The following is a 15,130-nucleotide window of genomic DNA, read 5'->3' on the forward strand; positions in this document are numbered from 1 at the left end:
ACAGCTCTCCTCTGTCCCAGAAATCTCTTTTTGATTCATGTTTTGGGGGGATTTTGGCTAATAATCTTTTCAAATGGCAGCCCCCTGTCAAACTAATTGACATCTTTGGCTACAAATAGTGACAACAGCTGACATTATAGCATCTTATAAATATCTATAAGTCAACTAGTTGGAGGAAAAAGGTGCTCATTAAGGTGCTTATATATCACACAGTCACATGTTTCAAAGAATGATCAATTCAGCTACAAATAATATTTTGTGACAAACAATTGTTGAATTATCACATTGTTAAATCAATTCATCTTCCTCTCTAGAATCACACCACATGGAGAACAAGGTTTCACAGGCCCACACCACGCCAACATCACACTCAGCAAACGTCAAAGAGATATGTGCACATTTCCTCAAATCACAATCTTTCCATTCAACACCCTTCACACTCACTGACTAGAGGTGAAAGAGGTCCAGAATGAGTCATGGAGAAGAAACTATTGAGAGTGGAGAGAGAGAAAGAAAGAGTGAGAGAGAGAGAGAGAAAGAGAGAGAGAGAGTGGATAGAGAGATAGAGAGAAACAAATAAAGATTCGGGAGGTCTGATATGTCTTCATAATGACCGTTGAAAAAATGGAATGACCGTTGGCCTTGGCAATTGCTGGGGGGGCCTGGGCAGACATGGTCACAAAGGGATGTTTGAGATGCATATGGTTATGCATTACTGATGCTGTTAGGTGTTTCACATCCCTGCCTTATTATTGTGGCCTTGTACAATTGGCAGCTGACTTTAGTCCCACCAGCTGGGCGAGGGGTGCTGTAGAGCCCATCGATAAGTCCTAAAAATAGTGTGTGTGTGTGTGTGTGTTCATAGGCCTACTATTGTTATATTTATATGCTATTATTCATTGGCTACATAAGCTGTTTTTAATCAATGGCATTGTGTGAAACCTTAGCTAGCCTACTGATATGAAAGAAATAGCCTAGTCTTAATCATGGCTAGAGGACGCATATTTAACATGTTTTATACAAGTACCTTTACTCCAGACACTGTACCATGTTAGTGTTTTGAAAGTTTCCTACACATAATTGCATAATGATCATTGCTTTGTTTTACTGAAGTGTATGCTGCCAGTTCACACACACCTCACCAGCTGCTACTTATGTGTGTATGATGAAGAAATAGTTATTCACGCAAATAGAATTTTAAAGGTTCAGGTGTCAGGCGTCAACGTATTGTGACGTACCGGCTCAAAGTACGCAACATAAATGGGGAGACCACGCACGATTTCAATAATAAGAAGGGAATTTAATAAATAATAAGGGTTTAACACAGACTAGAAATACTGAAATAGTAAAGCAATAAACATTAACTACGTGAGGTGTAAGTCAGTGTAGAGGAATAACTCAAAGTGTGGTGTGGATCAGTATAGGAGCACCAAACAAAACACAACTGAAGCACAAAAGCCGCGAGGAGGAGAGAGAGACCGCCATGTTGGAATTGTAGCCCTTATATCCTCCAGCCAATCACGCGCACCTGAGCAGAGACAAGGACAAAACCAATATTCCCATCTGCCCGTGGGCGGGGTTAGCTGGGTCGTCACATATCCCCCCCCTTAAAACAGAAGCCCACCGAGATGGGATTCTGTCATTTAGCAAACATCCAAAAAACATTCCAATTAAGCCGAAAAATATAACCCATCAAATATGACAAAACACTTTATTAACCATCCTTAACCAACCGGTCACATCCACTCTGACACAACCATACAACACTCACACTGGGACCAGTTGGTATGACCCCCCATTCACACCATTGCCACCTCTCCCTCTCCAGCCGCTCCACCTCCTGACCATCAGCAATTTTGGTACCTAAAAAGCAGTTTAAGATGGCCAGGGCCAGAGAGACAGAAGAGGAGAAATGAGAGCAATTTTTATCTCACAGTCCTTCTTTTCCCTTTGTTGCTGAAGACCCATTCACATCGTGGAGTTTCCTCTCCAGGATCTTTTTGACGGGCTCCTGTTCTTGGAAAGTGATGAAGACAAACCCTCTCCTTTTGTTTGATTCTTTTTTTCATTGCCATTGCCCTCTTTGGGTCGATCTGTCGCCCATCAAGCCTGTGTTCGTTTTGCTCTATCACTTTGTCAACACTGGAAGCCTCTTTGAACCGGATGAAACCAAATCTTCTTGATCTTCCTGTGTGTTGGTCCCTTATAATGGTACAGTCAGTAACATCTCCAAACTTGGAGAAATAATCTTTAAAATCCTTCTTACTAGTGTCCCCACGCAATCGTCCCACAAACATTTTCCCTGAGTCTTCGTTCTGGGCAGCACTAAAATCACCCTGATGGAACGAATTAGGCAATTCCGTCATTTGTATGATCTTATGGCTAGCTTTTGCTAACCCAGATAACCCCACCGTCTGTGCGTGACTCTGTGCACTACTCACGACACCGGCCGTGTAAACATCCGGGAATCCTGCAGCGTAATCGTTTGGCCCAGTAGCCTCCATAGGCTTGATGGTTACGATCGGTGTGGCTGGCCCACTGGCCCACACTTTATCTCTGGCTAGATGATTTCCCAAGATGACATCAACCCCCGGCACTGGCAATACCGGGCGAACTGCCACAACCACCTCCCCTTGCACAAGATCGGAATTCAACATGATTTTATGCAAAGGGACAGACATAGTCTGCATACCCATGCCCCGAATCAGAACACTCTTTCCAATGCTAGAATTGATAGAAAATGGCAAAGCGGTCTCCGCCACAAAACTCTCTGTGGCGCCAGTGTCACGTAATATTTTAACCGGTATCTTCTTCGAACTGTCAACAAGTGAAATGAAACCATCGGTAATGAAAGGCCCATAGCTTCCACTGACCTGTTCATTGGCACCAGAGCTGCACAGCTTCACTGCAGAGCAATCAGGCACCACACAACCTGAACCTCCCGCAGTGGCTGAGTCATCTGCCAGCCGTGATTTCAACTCCACTTTCGCGTGATTAACCTGACACACAGGGGCAGCGCATAAGCTATATCCAGTAGAGTTCGATTTACCCTCATTTTTATCTTTTAATACGGGACAATCTTGTTTCCAGTGTCCCATCTCCAGGCAATACCTGCATTGATTATCTGAATTTACATTTGAGCGTTTAGGATCTTGTCTAGCGTCATACCGAGCATCTGAAATACCACTGAACCAGTGTGATCTATGTTCATCTCGAGAATATGTACGGCTACCAAAGTGTTCACTGAATTTACTTTTATGAGTTAGCTCATACTCATCAGCGAGCACTGCAGCCTCAGAAACGGTTTTAACGGTGTGTTCATTAATAAAAGTAGTAAGCCGCTCAGGGACGATGTTTTTAAATTGTTCCAGTGTAATTAATTCGAACAACTCCTCAAAGGTGGTCACATCGACCGAGTGAAGCCAGCGGGTAAAAAACGCAACAAGATCTCTACCAACTTCAGCATAAGTTTGCCGTTCACCTCTTTCCAGTTTCTGAACCGCTGTCGATAATACTCTGGAACTTGTTCGAATGCTCTCAGAACAGCCTCTTTGACGCACCTGTACTGTTTTCGCTCTGTCAACGACAACGCCACAAACGCATCTTGGGCTCTCCCGGTAAAGACAGTTTGAAGTAACAGCGTGCGCTGAGTGTCACTCCAACTATGCTCATCAGCGATACCCTCAAAAAGCGAAAAGAAGATATCGGGATCACGTTCATTAAATTTAGGTAAAAACCTAATAATTTTGGAAAGATCACCGTGAGTGCCAGACGGCGCAGGGAAATCATCACCGACCCGCATCTTCCCTTCAGCAATTAATCTCAGCTTCTCTTTTTGGATTTCCATATCACTATCTTTCTGCTGTTGCTGTAGTCTTATTTTTTCTAGCTCGAATAGACGTTCTTTCTCTCTTTCGGCTGACTGTTCCAATTCACGTTCCCTTTCATACACACGCTTCTTTTCCTCGGCTTCTAAACGTTTGAGGTCTAATTCACGCCGATTTTCTCTTTCCGAGGCTTCACGCTCCCTTTCATACTCACGTTTATTTTGTTCTGCTTCTAAACGTTTCAGTTCAAACTCACGCTGAAATGCGCGATCCTTCTCTTGCTCGGCGGCCTCCAACCGTTTGTATTCGAGCTGAAGCTTTAAGAGCTCGGCCTGGTTTTCCAGACTCCCCACCTTTTCACCTGCATTAGGGGTTGACGTCGCTGTCGGTGGACCAGATGTCTCGGCGGTAATTTTACTAGAAATTACCGACATATCTACCAATTTTGATTTCACACATTCTTGGAGTTCTTGTTTTTTTAAACCCTTCGGAATATCAAATTGGTAGTGTACCGCAACCTGACCCAATTGCTCTTTTGTCAAACTATCCAATAAATCTTCGGTTGGAGACGTAAAAAAATCCTCTACTTCTATGGTAGGCATTTCAATTTTCTCTACAATACCTCTCTATTCACAATAAAATGCCCAACTGATCCAATTATCTGCCATGAACGCAGCAGTGCAAAATCCGCAAACCAGGCACAGGTGAACCAACCCCATTTACCACACAAGAACAAAGAGCTTCCCCGCATCTACCTCCCACCAAAAAAAAATAACCCTAAATATTACTAATCTGACGTCTTCAGTGCGTCCACATACAATTGAGTTGCTTGCACCGCAACCCCAGCGCGTCCGACGCACCAAAAACAACAAACTACAATAAAAAGAAAAACAACAAACAGCGGTAAGCGCTCTACACCTGCACGGGGTCCAATTAGCTCAGGTAGGATCTAACCTACCGTCACCCTCCCACTTACCAGATACACCTGCGCCCAATTGCCAACCTGCACAGCCGCGTTACTCTTGTAGCCAGACAACGTGCAGACTGCAGGATCCCAAATGCAGCTCCCTCCTCCACGGCCAAACAAAGAAAGCAAGCGAAACCAAACAAATCCTATATCTTAACCAAATTACCATCCAAATAAACAATGTATGCGCGGTACTCCCCGATCTGAACTTTGCTGCAACAGGTAATTTACACCTGTGAGAAAAACTATACCAAATTTAACGCACTACCACCAGGCTACAAGTGGCAATATCCAGTTACATACCAGAATACAGGCTAAGGCACGGACGAGCCCCCACATGTGACGTACCGGCTCAAAGTACGCAACATAAATGGGGAGACCACGCACGATTTCAATAATAAGAAGGGAATTTAATAAATAATAAGGGTTTAACACAGACTAGAAATACTGAAATAGTAAAGCAATAAACATTAACTACGTGAGGTGTAAGTCAGTGTAGAGGAATAACTCAAAGTGTGGTGTGGATCAGTATAGGAGCACCAAACAAAACACAACTGAAGCACAAAAGCCGCGAGGAGGAGAGAGAGACCGCCATGTTGGAATTGTAGCCCTTATATCCTCCAGCCAATCACGCGCACCTGAGCAGAGACAAGGACAAAACCAATATTCCCATCTGCCCGTGGGCGGGGTTAGCTGGGTCGTCACAGTATTAATGGCGAAAAGTGAACATGAATGGTTGTGTTGTGTTGTGTTGTGTTGTGTTGTGTTGTGTAATTACAGTAACATGAGTGTATACTCATAAGAGGCGAGGTAAAGGTAAAAAAAGGTTTTAAAGCCTTTAAGGAGAAAAAAAATAGGTAAAATCACTTTGTCAGTATTGTCTTTATTTATTGTTTACTCTATCAGGATGACTATGCAACCAGGATGAACAAAATGACACAAGAACATACTTACAAACATTAAAATACATGTGCAACATAAGAAACGTTATTCACTTGACAAATCAGATGATGAGAGGCTGAACTTACTTTACTAGGATATAACATAATTGCTCATATAAACATCTCTACTAGACTCTCTACAATCTCTTCCCCAGTCAATCAATCAATCAATCAATCAATCAGTCACTCAGACTGTCTGTCTATATCTGTCTGTGTGTCTGTCTGTCTATCTTACTTTCTGTCTGTAGGTATGTCTGCTTTTCTGTCTGTGCTGCTCTGCTGTCACAGATGCTTTCACTGGTAAGATTTTCAAAGGAATGAGACCTGTGTTGAAGTAAGGAAACACTCTCTCAGTGAAGGTGTGTCTGAGAGTGTGTAGATGTGTGTCATTATCAGGGTCAGAGAATGACACCTTTCCTTTGTCCCAGTCCAGCTGCACTCTGATCCTCTGGGGTTGCTGGTTCACTGCCAGGTGAGTGGAGGGCTGCGGTGGAGAACCTGCTGTGTAGGTATCCCCAACGTGACCCACATACCAGAGGCCTGTCCTGGAGTGCACATCTCCCTTCCTGTGGGCAGACTCAGCCAGGAGCCCCAGAAGCCAGTCTGCATTCTTGGGTACCTGAACATCCCAGCAGTGAGTCCCTGAGTTAAAGCCCTCAGAGCCCAGGACACTGGGGTCCAGATTAACTCTCTCTGGGTTATCAGGAAGCTGCTGTCTCTCCTGACTGACACTCACACTGGTCAGATCCTCAGACAGGATGAGATGGGGGTGTGCAGTGTTGGGGTCCAGAGTCACAGGAGCTGCGGAGAGAGAATTTGCAACATTATATTTGAAACATGAAATGATTAAATTATAAATGTTAATCCAAACTAGTCAACCCCCCCCCCACTCTCTCTGTGTGCACGGCTGGTGTGCACAGATATGTTTGCATGTTCAGTGTTTCCCAAACTGGGGTACGCAAAGGGACATAGGGGAGACGCGAAAAAAATTAATTGAAACAGCCCATTGCATTTTCAAACTGACCTATAAATAGACATGACATCTTAATGAGTCTGGATAGCCCAGTCGCAATGCAAAAAATTCACTCGTATACATTGTAGTCTTCAGCGAAAGAATTACACTGCCAAAAATAGCTACAGGTAGGTTATTCAAAACATAGGCAAAACGGTTTGCTCCCTCGTCAGAATTCCACTCGCTGATGCCCTGTGTAGAGAAGCGGAAGCTCATTCCGGGTTGCTGCACGAAAATAGATAAATGGTTAAAAAGAGTTAATCCCCGGTCCAGAGAGACACCAACCGCTACTACTATTAGAAGGCCTACAATCGAGGATGCACCTGCCGGCGACAGCAACCCAGGTTGCTCTTCCAAGTCTACCTCAGATAAGGATATTAGCAGCAGTACAGTTGTTGATAGCCAAGCCACTAGCTTTTTTTGTGTGCAAATCAACTTGCCGTGACAGACATTGTCAAACGCGACATAACAACGCACCTCAGTGAAAAGACTTTGATGCCCTTTGCCACGACGTACTTATGTGAGAGTGGGTTCTCAGCTCTGACGAGCATGAAAACAAAATACAGGCACATACTCTGTGGAAAACGGTTTAAGACTTTCTCAAATTCAGCCAGACATTGCAGAGTTACGTATATGTTATGGGGGGTGGGAGGGGGTCGGGTACGTAGCTGGAGATTGAATGTCTGAAGGGGTACGGGACTTTAAAACGTTTGGGAAACACTGGCATATATGATTCTGTACTCACTGTATTGAACAATCTCCTGCATCTTCTCCCAGACTCTGAACTTCAGATTGCCCAGGTGTTTTGCCACATTGATCAGAGGTCCTGAAACCCTCTCTGGATCCTGCAGTGTGCACTGGGCTCTGGAATAACATTCAGGAGTCAGTACTGCAGTGGGTTTGGGTTCAGAACCACAGAGAAGAGAGAGATAGGAGGCAGATCACTCACCTTTCCACTGTGCTCTTGTAGTTCTGGAAACAGAGGGTTAAAAAAAACATGAAACATTGTCAGTTTTGATACTAAAATAATAAAAAAGAAAACATTAGACTAAGTATAGAATGAGTTTTGAACACTCTTCAGTACAAAAGTACATTACAACAATTGGCTTCAGTGGATTCTGAAAACTCCACATTCCAGGAGTTCAGGTCAATGTTTACACGCTGACAGAAGAACATCCTCCGGGCAAGTTGGTCTCGGACAAACCAGTTCCCATAGCTGTGACAGGGCTCAGGTAACACTCCCCTATCTGCACCACTTCACACACACTCACACGCACACTCACACACGCACACACGCACACACACACACACACACACACACACACACACACACACACACGCACAGACACGCACGGACAAACACACACACACACACACACACACACACACACACACACACACACACACACACACACACACACACCCCCGCACGGACATATATGCATACACAGTCTCACTCACACAGAGTCAAATAAAAACACAAACACACACAAAACAACATGCATATATGCATGCTGCATAAGGTTTATATGATTTTCTCACACACAGACAAATGCTAACACTAGGAGGTAAAGTAGCCTCTGCCATCGGTGTGTGAATGGGTAGATGTCTGAGGCATTACTCTGTAAAGTGCTTTGAGTGCTCTATGAGTAGAAGCGAACTATATATACATGCAGTCCATTTATAATTAGTCACTAGTTTAGTCCGTATCATTAGTGAGCAGGGAGACAGACACACACAGAGAGAGATTCCTACCTGCAGGAAGAGAATATTATTAGCCTTCAGCTCGTCCTCCGTGGTGCTGACTCTGTACGAAAGGGACAAGATCAGGCTGCTCATCTTCTCAATCCTCTCCTTCATCAGCTGACTCTTCTGCTCCTCTTCCTCCCTCAGTGCAGCTATCCTGGCCGCCTCTTCATCTCGTAGAAACTGGTGAAGCTTCTCAAACTCCTCCTTGATCTGCATCTCTGTGTTTTCCCCCTGGACCTGGAGGATATCATTGAAACAAAGTCTCCTTTAAGATATGGAATCCCCTTGAAGGTTTGTAGTGACATTTGTGGTCTGAATCCCTAAGACTCACTTTAATGTGCTGAGCGGTTTGGTCGAGGGTCATCTTAACTTCCTCAGTGGCCTTCAGCTTCTTCTTCAGGGGCTCCAGTTTGAGTCTGACTGCATCCTAAAAGGCAGAAATACATGACAGCCGTGTGTGTGTGTGTGCGTGTGTTTGGGCAACTTTCCAAATGACAAATATTATCTATTTAGTTGTAATGTGAATCATTCTGTGTTGGACCCTTATTATATAGTAGCTAAATGTAAGGCTGCTGTCTTTGACCTGTTTTATAAGTGTCCAAACCCACAAGTACAAACATGCGTGAAACCCATTAACCCTTAGCCTTACCTTTAGCTGAATGCTACTGATTAACCCTTAGCCTTACCTTTAGCTGAAGTGCTACTGATCAAGGGCGTAGGTTTGCATATGGTCCATAGGGACTAGTCACGACCAAAGTTTGGGAAAGACACAATTGTCCCCACCAATATTAAGTTAATTTTGCACAATATATTCGCAAACTCATTCGTATTATTATCTATACTATTATCTATCTATGTTCGTCGCCCAGAAGAGTGAAAAATACATTTCCAAGTTTTCCAATGCGCCCTCGAGCCTGCGAGACAAGATGCTGTCATTACATTGGCTTAAGAGGCTCACGTTCGCAGCACTTGCAGAAAGAGAGCTGGCAGTAGTCTGATACGGGAAGCTACTAAATACGCCAGGAAATAATAAAGCCTAATATTAGTATTTCGTTTGGTGTCAGCATTGATATTTTTGACCCTTTTGTGCTTTGTAGATAGGAAAATGCCACCAAAAAAGAAAAGACACATCCGAAGTTTTTTCACCACCCACTTACTCTATGTAAGTAGCTATCAAGAAGCCCAGGTCGTTGTTAGTTAGCTTCACAGTGCAAACCTGCTAGCTTAACATCGCCACCCATTCTACAATGAAAACATGTTTTGAAAGATTTGCATTTTACATTTAGTCATTTAGCAGACGCTTTTGTCCAAAGCGACATACAAGGGAGAGAACAGTTGTTAGTATAGAGCATGTACCTTTTGCTTGCATTAATCCAAGCGTCTGCAATTGTCGTGGAAAATTCTAAGAGTTCTCAAGAAACTTCTCAAGGCAAACAGATATGAATATACTGAACGGTTTATTTCAGAGTAGTTAACTGCTGCTGAGCTGGGCAAGAGCGATCAGGCAGACTAACTCAGGACAAAGTTCCTGAGCCCTTTTTATAGATCTAGCCACCTCTCTTCTTCCCTGTACCCCTGTTCTTGCTTACCTAATCAGAATTAACCACATCGAGAACCTTTGTAACATCTACAGCGTGCATATTGCACAGATTCCTGTGTGTATGTAGCCTGGAGACTGCCTATCTTGTGGCTGAAGTGTCTTAGAGGAACCTGTGACCCCGTCATGGCCTCTCAGAAAAGGTATCTCTGCCACGTGGTTTATCAGAAAAGGCATCTCTGCCACATGGTTTATCAGACAGGTATCTCTACCACGTGATTTATCAGAAAAGCTATCTCTACCACATGGTTTATCAGAAAAGGTATCTCTGCCACATGGGTTATCAGAAAAGGCCCTTCTGCCGTGTGGCAGCCTTCTCATCTAGCTGCTACTTCTATCTGTTGAGATGTCCCTACCAATGCTGAGACCAAACATACGCCCTTGCTACTGATTAACCCTTAGCCTTACCTTTAGCTGAATGCTACTGATTAACCCTTAGCCGTACCTTTAGCTGAATGCTACTGATTAACCCTTAGCCTTACCTTTAGCTGAAGTGCTACTGATTAACCCTTAGCCTTACCTTTAGCTGAATGCTACTGATTAACCCTTAGCCGTACCTTTAGCTGAATGCTACTGATTAACCCTTAGCCGTACCTTTAGCTGAATGCTACTGATTAACCCTTAGCCTTACCTTTAGCTGAAGTGCTACTGATTAACCCTTAGCCTTACCTTTAGCTGAAGTGCTGCTGATTAACCCTTAGCCTTACCTTTAGCTGAATGCTACTGATTAACCCTTAGCCTTACCTTTAGCTGAAGTGCTGCCTCATCTGTGGGAATGAAAATGTGACGTGTGTGTTTGTTTGAGTCGCGACACACCATACACACAAGCTGCTTATCATCCAAACAGAAGAGCTTGAGTTTCTCACTGTGCAGACTGCAGAGCACCTCAGACCCTGCTGAAGCTTCTTGGTTCTTCTCCTCTAAATACGTCTCACAAAGGTTCCTGAGTGCCAGATTCACGGGATACTGCTTCTTGGAGCAGCGGTTCCTGCACATGGGGCACTCCGGAACCGATTTGGTCTCCCAGAACTTCTGCAGACAGGCCTTACAGATGCTGTGACTGCAGGGCAGGAGAACGGGCTCCTGGAAGACCTCGCAGCACACCGGACAGGACAGGTCGTCCTCCGAGAAAGACCTGGAGGCCATCATTCTACAGATTCAGTCTCCTCTGTGACGACTGTCTGGGGATCAGCAGTGGTAAACAGTTTGAAAAGACTCAGTCGTCCTGACTACTAGCTGTCATGTAAATGTCCCATAGGATAAATACAGTCCAGACATTTCACCTATTGAGGTCACCACACAGACAAGACAAAGCAAAACTGCACCATTCAACTGAAATTAAATCTAGTTTACCGTCAGAGCGCAAGAGCAGACTGTCAGAGCTCTCTGCCAAACTCAGCCCAACCTCATTCTTCAGCCAGGGCGAGGCTTGCTCAAGAGAGAGAGGCGCCTGATTGACTACCATGACGGACAGTCTTTGCAGAACCGGTTGACATGTGTTTCCCGGCACAGAGGGAGGAGAGAGGCGGAGAGAGGCGGAGATAGAGAGAGAGAGAGAGAGGGAGAGAGGGACGAGAGAGAGGGAAAGGGAGAGAGAGATAGAGAGGTTTAACACTCATTTATTGAAGCAATATTCTAATCTTTACATTACTGCACTTTAAAAACACATAATGCATGAGGACATCCAATTAAGACATCCTATAAGATCCACATGTATGACAGACATCTGACATAAGATCCACATGTATGACAGTATGTAAGACATCAGTGAGACTGCATTCCAGGCCCCCTGCTTCATATTCTAAAAAGCCCATCCTTCCCAACCTCACACAACAACCCCCCACCCCTCAAACATTGGCCGACCGCATTACCAGGAGGGACAGTCTTTGCAGAACCGGTTGGCATGTGTTTCCCAGCACTCATGTGCTCACTCACTCACTCAAAGCCAAAGGGCATGGGTGTGATTTATGACTGACAGACACTCACAGCCTGACCTCAGATCAGTGGCAGACAAACCCTTGATGCACAGACTTTGCCCTCTCACTCTTTATATCATCATGATGAAACCAACGGTTTTCATGAGCTGCAGCCCCCCCATACTGAATGAAGCATGGTCCTGTCCACACACACACACACACACACAACACACACGCCCACACACACGCACTCACGTGCTACAGCTCCCCATACTGTATGAGGCATGGTCTTGGCATAGTGAGCAGGGTTACTATGGCACCAGTGTGAAGTACTCAACAACATCCTTACAGGTGTATCTGTGCAGACAAGAACTTTCACTGGGTTGCACATCTGCTTAGTCACTCACACAACTGGCTGCCATTTGCTTTACTGAAACTCAACAAACTGGAAAATCAACACGTGACATCACCAAGTGTCTGCACAGCTGAATGAATGTTATGCAACCATTGTTTTAAAACGTGACCATCAAAGCTGAAGAGAGAATAGAGACGTGCGTAGATTGTGATAGTTCATGGGCATCATGTATAGGGACTCTATGAGACATTACAGAGAAGACTGACTGCTCTGTCCATGACTGTAGCAGGGTAGTGCTGGAATCCACAGACATTCCTGGTTAGTTTGTTTTCTTTCTTTCTGAAAAGGACAAGAGAGAGGCAAGATCACACACACACACACACACACACACACACACACACACACACACACACACACACACACACACACACACACACACACACACACACACACACACACACACACACACACACACACACACACACACACACACACACACACAAAGTTAGAGCAGTATTCCAGACAATATCTTTAGCGTTTTTTCCCCTTTACAAACACAGAAACAGCCAATGCTTTTCTATAAGTAAATTAAGGTCCTGAAAGTGTATTGACAACATACAGCATCAATTACAGTGCAGTAGCTGGGATTTCTTGAAGAAATATGGATCTTTACTTACTCCTTACAAAACATGCACCAACTGCCCAAACTAAGAGTGTCAGATGGAAGAGGGAGACCCCCAATATCACAAGGAGGTGAGAGGAGTCTGTAGTTAATGAGGAGAAACAAGAGTGAGAGGAGTCTGTAGTTAATGAGGAGAAACAAGGAGGTGAGAGGAGTCTGTAGTTAATGAGGAGACACAAGAGTGAGAGGAGTCTGTAGTTAATGAGGAGACACAAGGAGGTGGGAGGAGCCTGTAGTTAATGAGGAGACTCAAGGAGGTGGGAGGAGTCTGTAGTTAATGAGGAGAAACAAGGATGTGAGAGGAGTCTGTAGTTAATGAGGAGACACAAGGAGGTGGGAGGAGTCTGTGTAGTTAATGAGGAGACACAAGGAGGTGGGAGGAGTCTGTGTAGTTAATGAGGAGAAACAAGGAGGTGGGAGGAGTCTGTAGTTAATGAGGAGAAACAAGGAGGTGGGAGGAGTCTGTAGTTAATGAGGAGACACAAGGAGGTGAAAGGTCCCATGCTACGGAGACGGGGACAGAGACAGAGACGGGGACGGGGAGGGGGACGGGGACGGGGACGGGGGCGGGGAGAGGGATGGGGAGAGGGAGGGGGACGGGGAGGGGGATGGGGACGGGGATGGGGACGGGGAGAGGGAGAGGGATGGGGACGGGGAGGGGGACGGGGAGGGGGATGGGGATGGGGAGAGGGAGGGGGACGGGGAGGGGGAGGGGGACGGGGAGAGGGAGAGGGATGGGGAGGGGGAGGGGGACGGGGAGAGGGATGGGGACGGGGATGGGGACGGGGATGGGGACGGGGAGAGGGAGAGGGAGAGGGAGGGGGACGGGGAGGGGGACGGGGACGGGGACGGGGAGAGGGAGAGGGATGGGGACGGGGAGAGGGAGGGGGACGGGGAGGGGGATGGGGACGGGGATGGGGACGGGGAGGGGGACGGGGAGAGGGATGGGGATGGGGAGAGGGAGAGGGATGGGGAGAGGGAGGGGGATGGGGAGGGGGAGGGGGACGGGGAGAGGGAGAGGGATGGGGAGAGGGAGGGGGACGGGGAGAGGGAGGGGGACGGGGATGGGGACGGGGAGAGGGAGGGGGACGGGGACGGGGATGGGGAGAGGGAGAGGGAGGGGGACGGGGATGGGGACAGGGACAGGGAGAGGGAGGGGGACGGGGAGAGGGATGGGGATGGGGACGGGGAGAGGGACGGGGACGGGGACGGGGACGGGGACAGGTTGGTGCTGGGGTCCAGACCGCTGGTGCTGGAGACGCTCACATTCCCTTTGGACCAGGACAGCAGCACCTCTCTCCCGTTCCTCTCGGAGCACACTGCAGTGCAGCTGGCTCGGGTCTGTGTGCGAGCTTCTCTGCTTTGAGCTCATCACAGGCTCACACAAGGGAAAGATTATATAGCTTATTACATCTGTGAATGTCTAGACACATCTGTGAATGTGTACATAGATATTAGTGGCTAAAAAGTCTAAGTATTTTGCTCCAAGAGCTGGAAATACAGAAGTCATCAGTTACAACTCAGTTGGCTGCCATTTTACACGTGATTCTTGCTACACTTCTGTCTTGGCAGATGTGCAAGTATGGGCGGAGATTTGTCTCTCTCTTTTTGTTTACCTGATCTGAGACATGACAAGCTGAAGTGGCCTTTTTTCATCACTTCTCACTCTTTCACATGTGTCGTGTTTCTATTCTGGATGCATTTGTTCAAAGTTAAAAAAGGACTGAAAAGTCTTTTTCATGGAGACCAAATCGCTCAAAGCCCCTCAAATTTGACCCAAACACAGAGAACACTGACTGGGTGAATGGAGTGATTTAGTGACAGGAAAACACTGAACACAGAAAGGAAACACACTGTCACCCACTCTTCACTTTGTGTCACTGTGCATTTACATGGAAGACATTTAAACACATTTTTAAAAGAACTTTCTTGTAGAAAATATGTTACAAAGATGGCTTAATTTAGGGCTTTTGTAATTTGCAAGACATGTGTAACATGAAAGTCTGAGAAAATATTTAAATGATTCTATATCTATATCTGGCATGTGATGTCAACAGCTCCCATCTTTTCTTCTATGGCTCTGA

At 45.8% G+C, this 15,130-nt stretch overlaps 2 protein-coding genes across 2 annotated transcripts; both read right to left on the reverse strand.

Annotated features, from left to right (window-relative positions):
* Positions 1 to 1,240: 1,240 nt before the first annotated feature.
* LOC122133422 lies at positions 1,241 to 3,469 on the reverse strand. Its single transcript, XM_042709618.1, has one exon. The coding sequence runs from the start codon at positions 3,096 to 3,098 to the stop codon at positions 1,926 to 1,928; it is 1,173 nt and encodes a 390-aa protein (XP_042565552.1). The 5' UTR covers positions 3,099 to 3,469; the 3' UTR covers positions 1,241 to 1,925.
* Positions 3,470 to 8,361: 4,892 nt separating this feature from the next.
* Positions 8,362 to 11,254, reverse strand: LOC116223733 (nuclear factor 7, brain-like). The gene is made up of 2 exons (XM_031581530.2): positions 10,838 to 11,254; positions 8,362 to 8,923 (listed from the first exon to the last, which is right to left on the reverse strand). The coding sequence occupies exons 1-2, from the start codon at positions 11,240 to 11,242 to the stop codon at positions 8,744 to 8,746; spliced, it is 585 nt and encodes a 194-aa protein (XP_031437390.1). The 5' UTR covers positions 11,243 to 11,254; the 3' UTR covers positions 8,362 to 8,743.
* Positions 11,255 to 15,130: the final 3,876 nt, after the last annotated feature.

Source organism: Clupea harengus, chromosome 2, assembly GCF_900700415.2.
Source record: "Clupea harengus chromosome 2, Ch_v2.0.2, whole genome shotgun sequence".
Classification (NCBI taxonomy): domain Eukaryota; kingdom Metazoa; phylum Chordata; class Actinopteri; order Clupeiformes; family Clupeidae; genus Clupea; species Clupea harengus.

What these genes read in the sequence shown, in the direction of transcription:
- LOC122133422 (XM_042709618.1), bottom strand. Translation starts at nt 3,098, where the DNA reads ATGGGACACTGGAAACAAGATTGTCCCGTATTAAAAGATAAAAATGAG.
- LOC116223733 (XM_031581530.2), bottom strand. Translation starts at nt 11,242, where the DNA reads ATGATGGCCTCCAGGTCTTTCTCGGAGGACGACCTGTCCTGTCCGGTG. An exon ending in AGGCAGCACTTCAGCTAAAG is followed by an intron (nt 8,924 to 10,837) that starts GTAAGGCTAAGG and finishes TCTGCCTTTTAG; the next exon opens with GATGCAGTCAGACTCAAACT.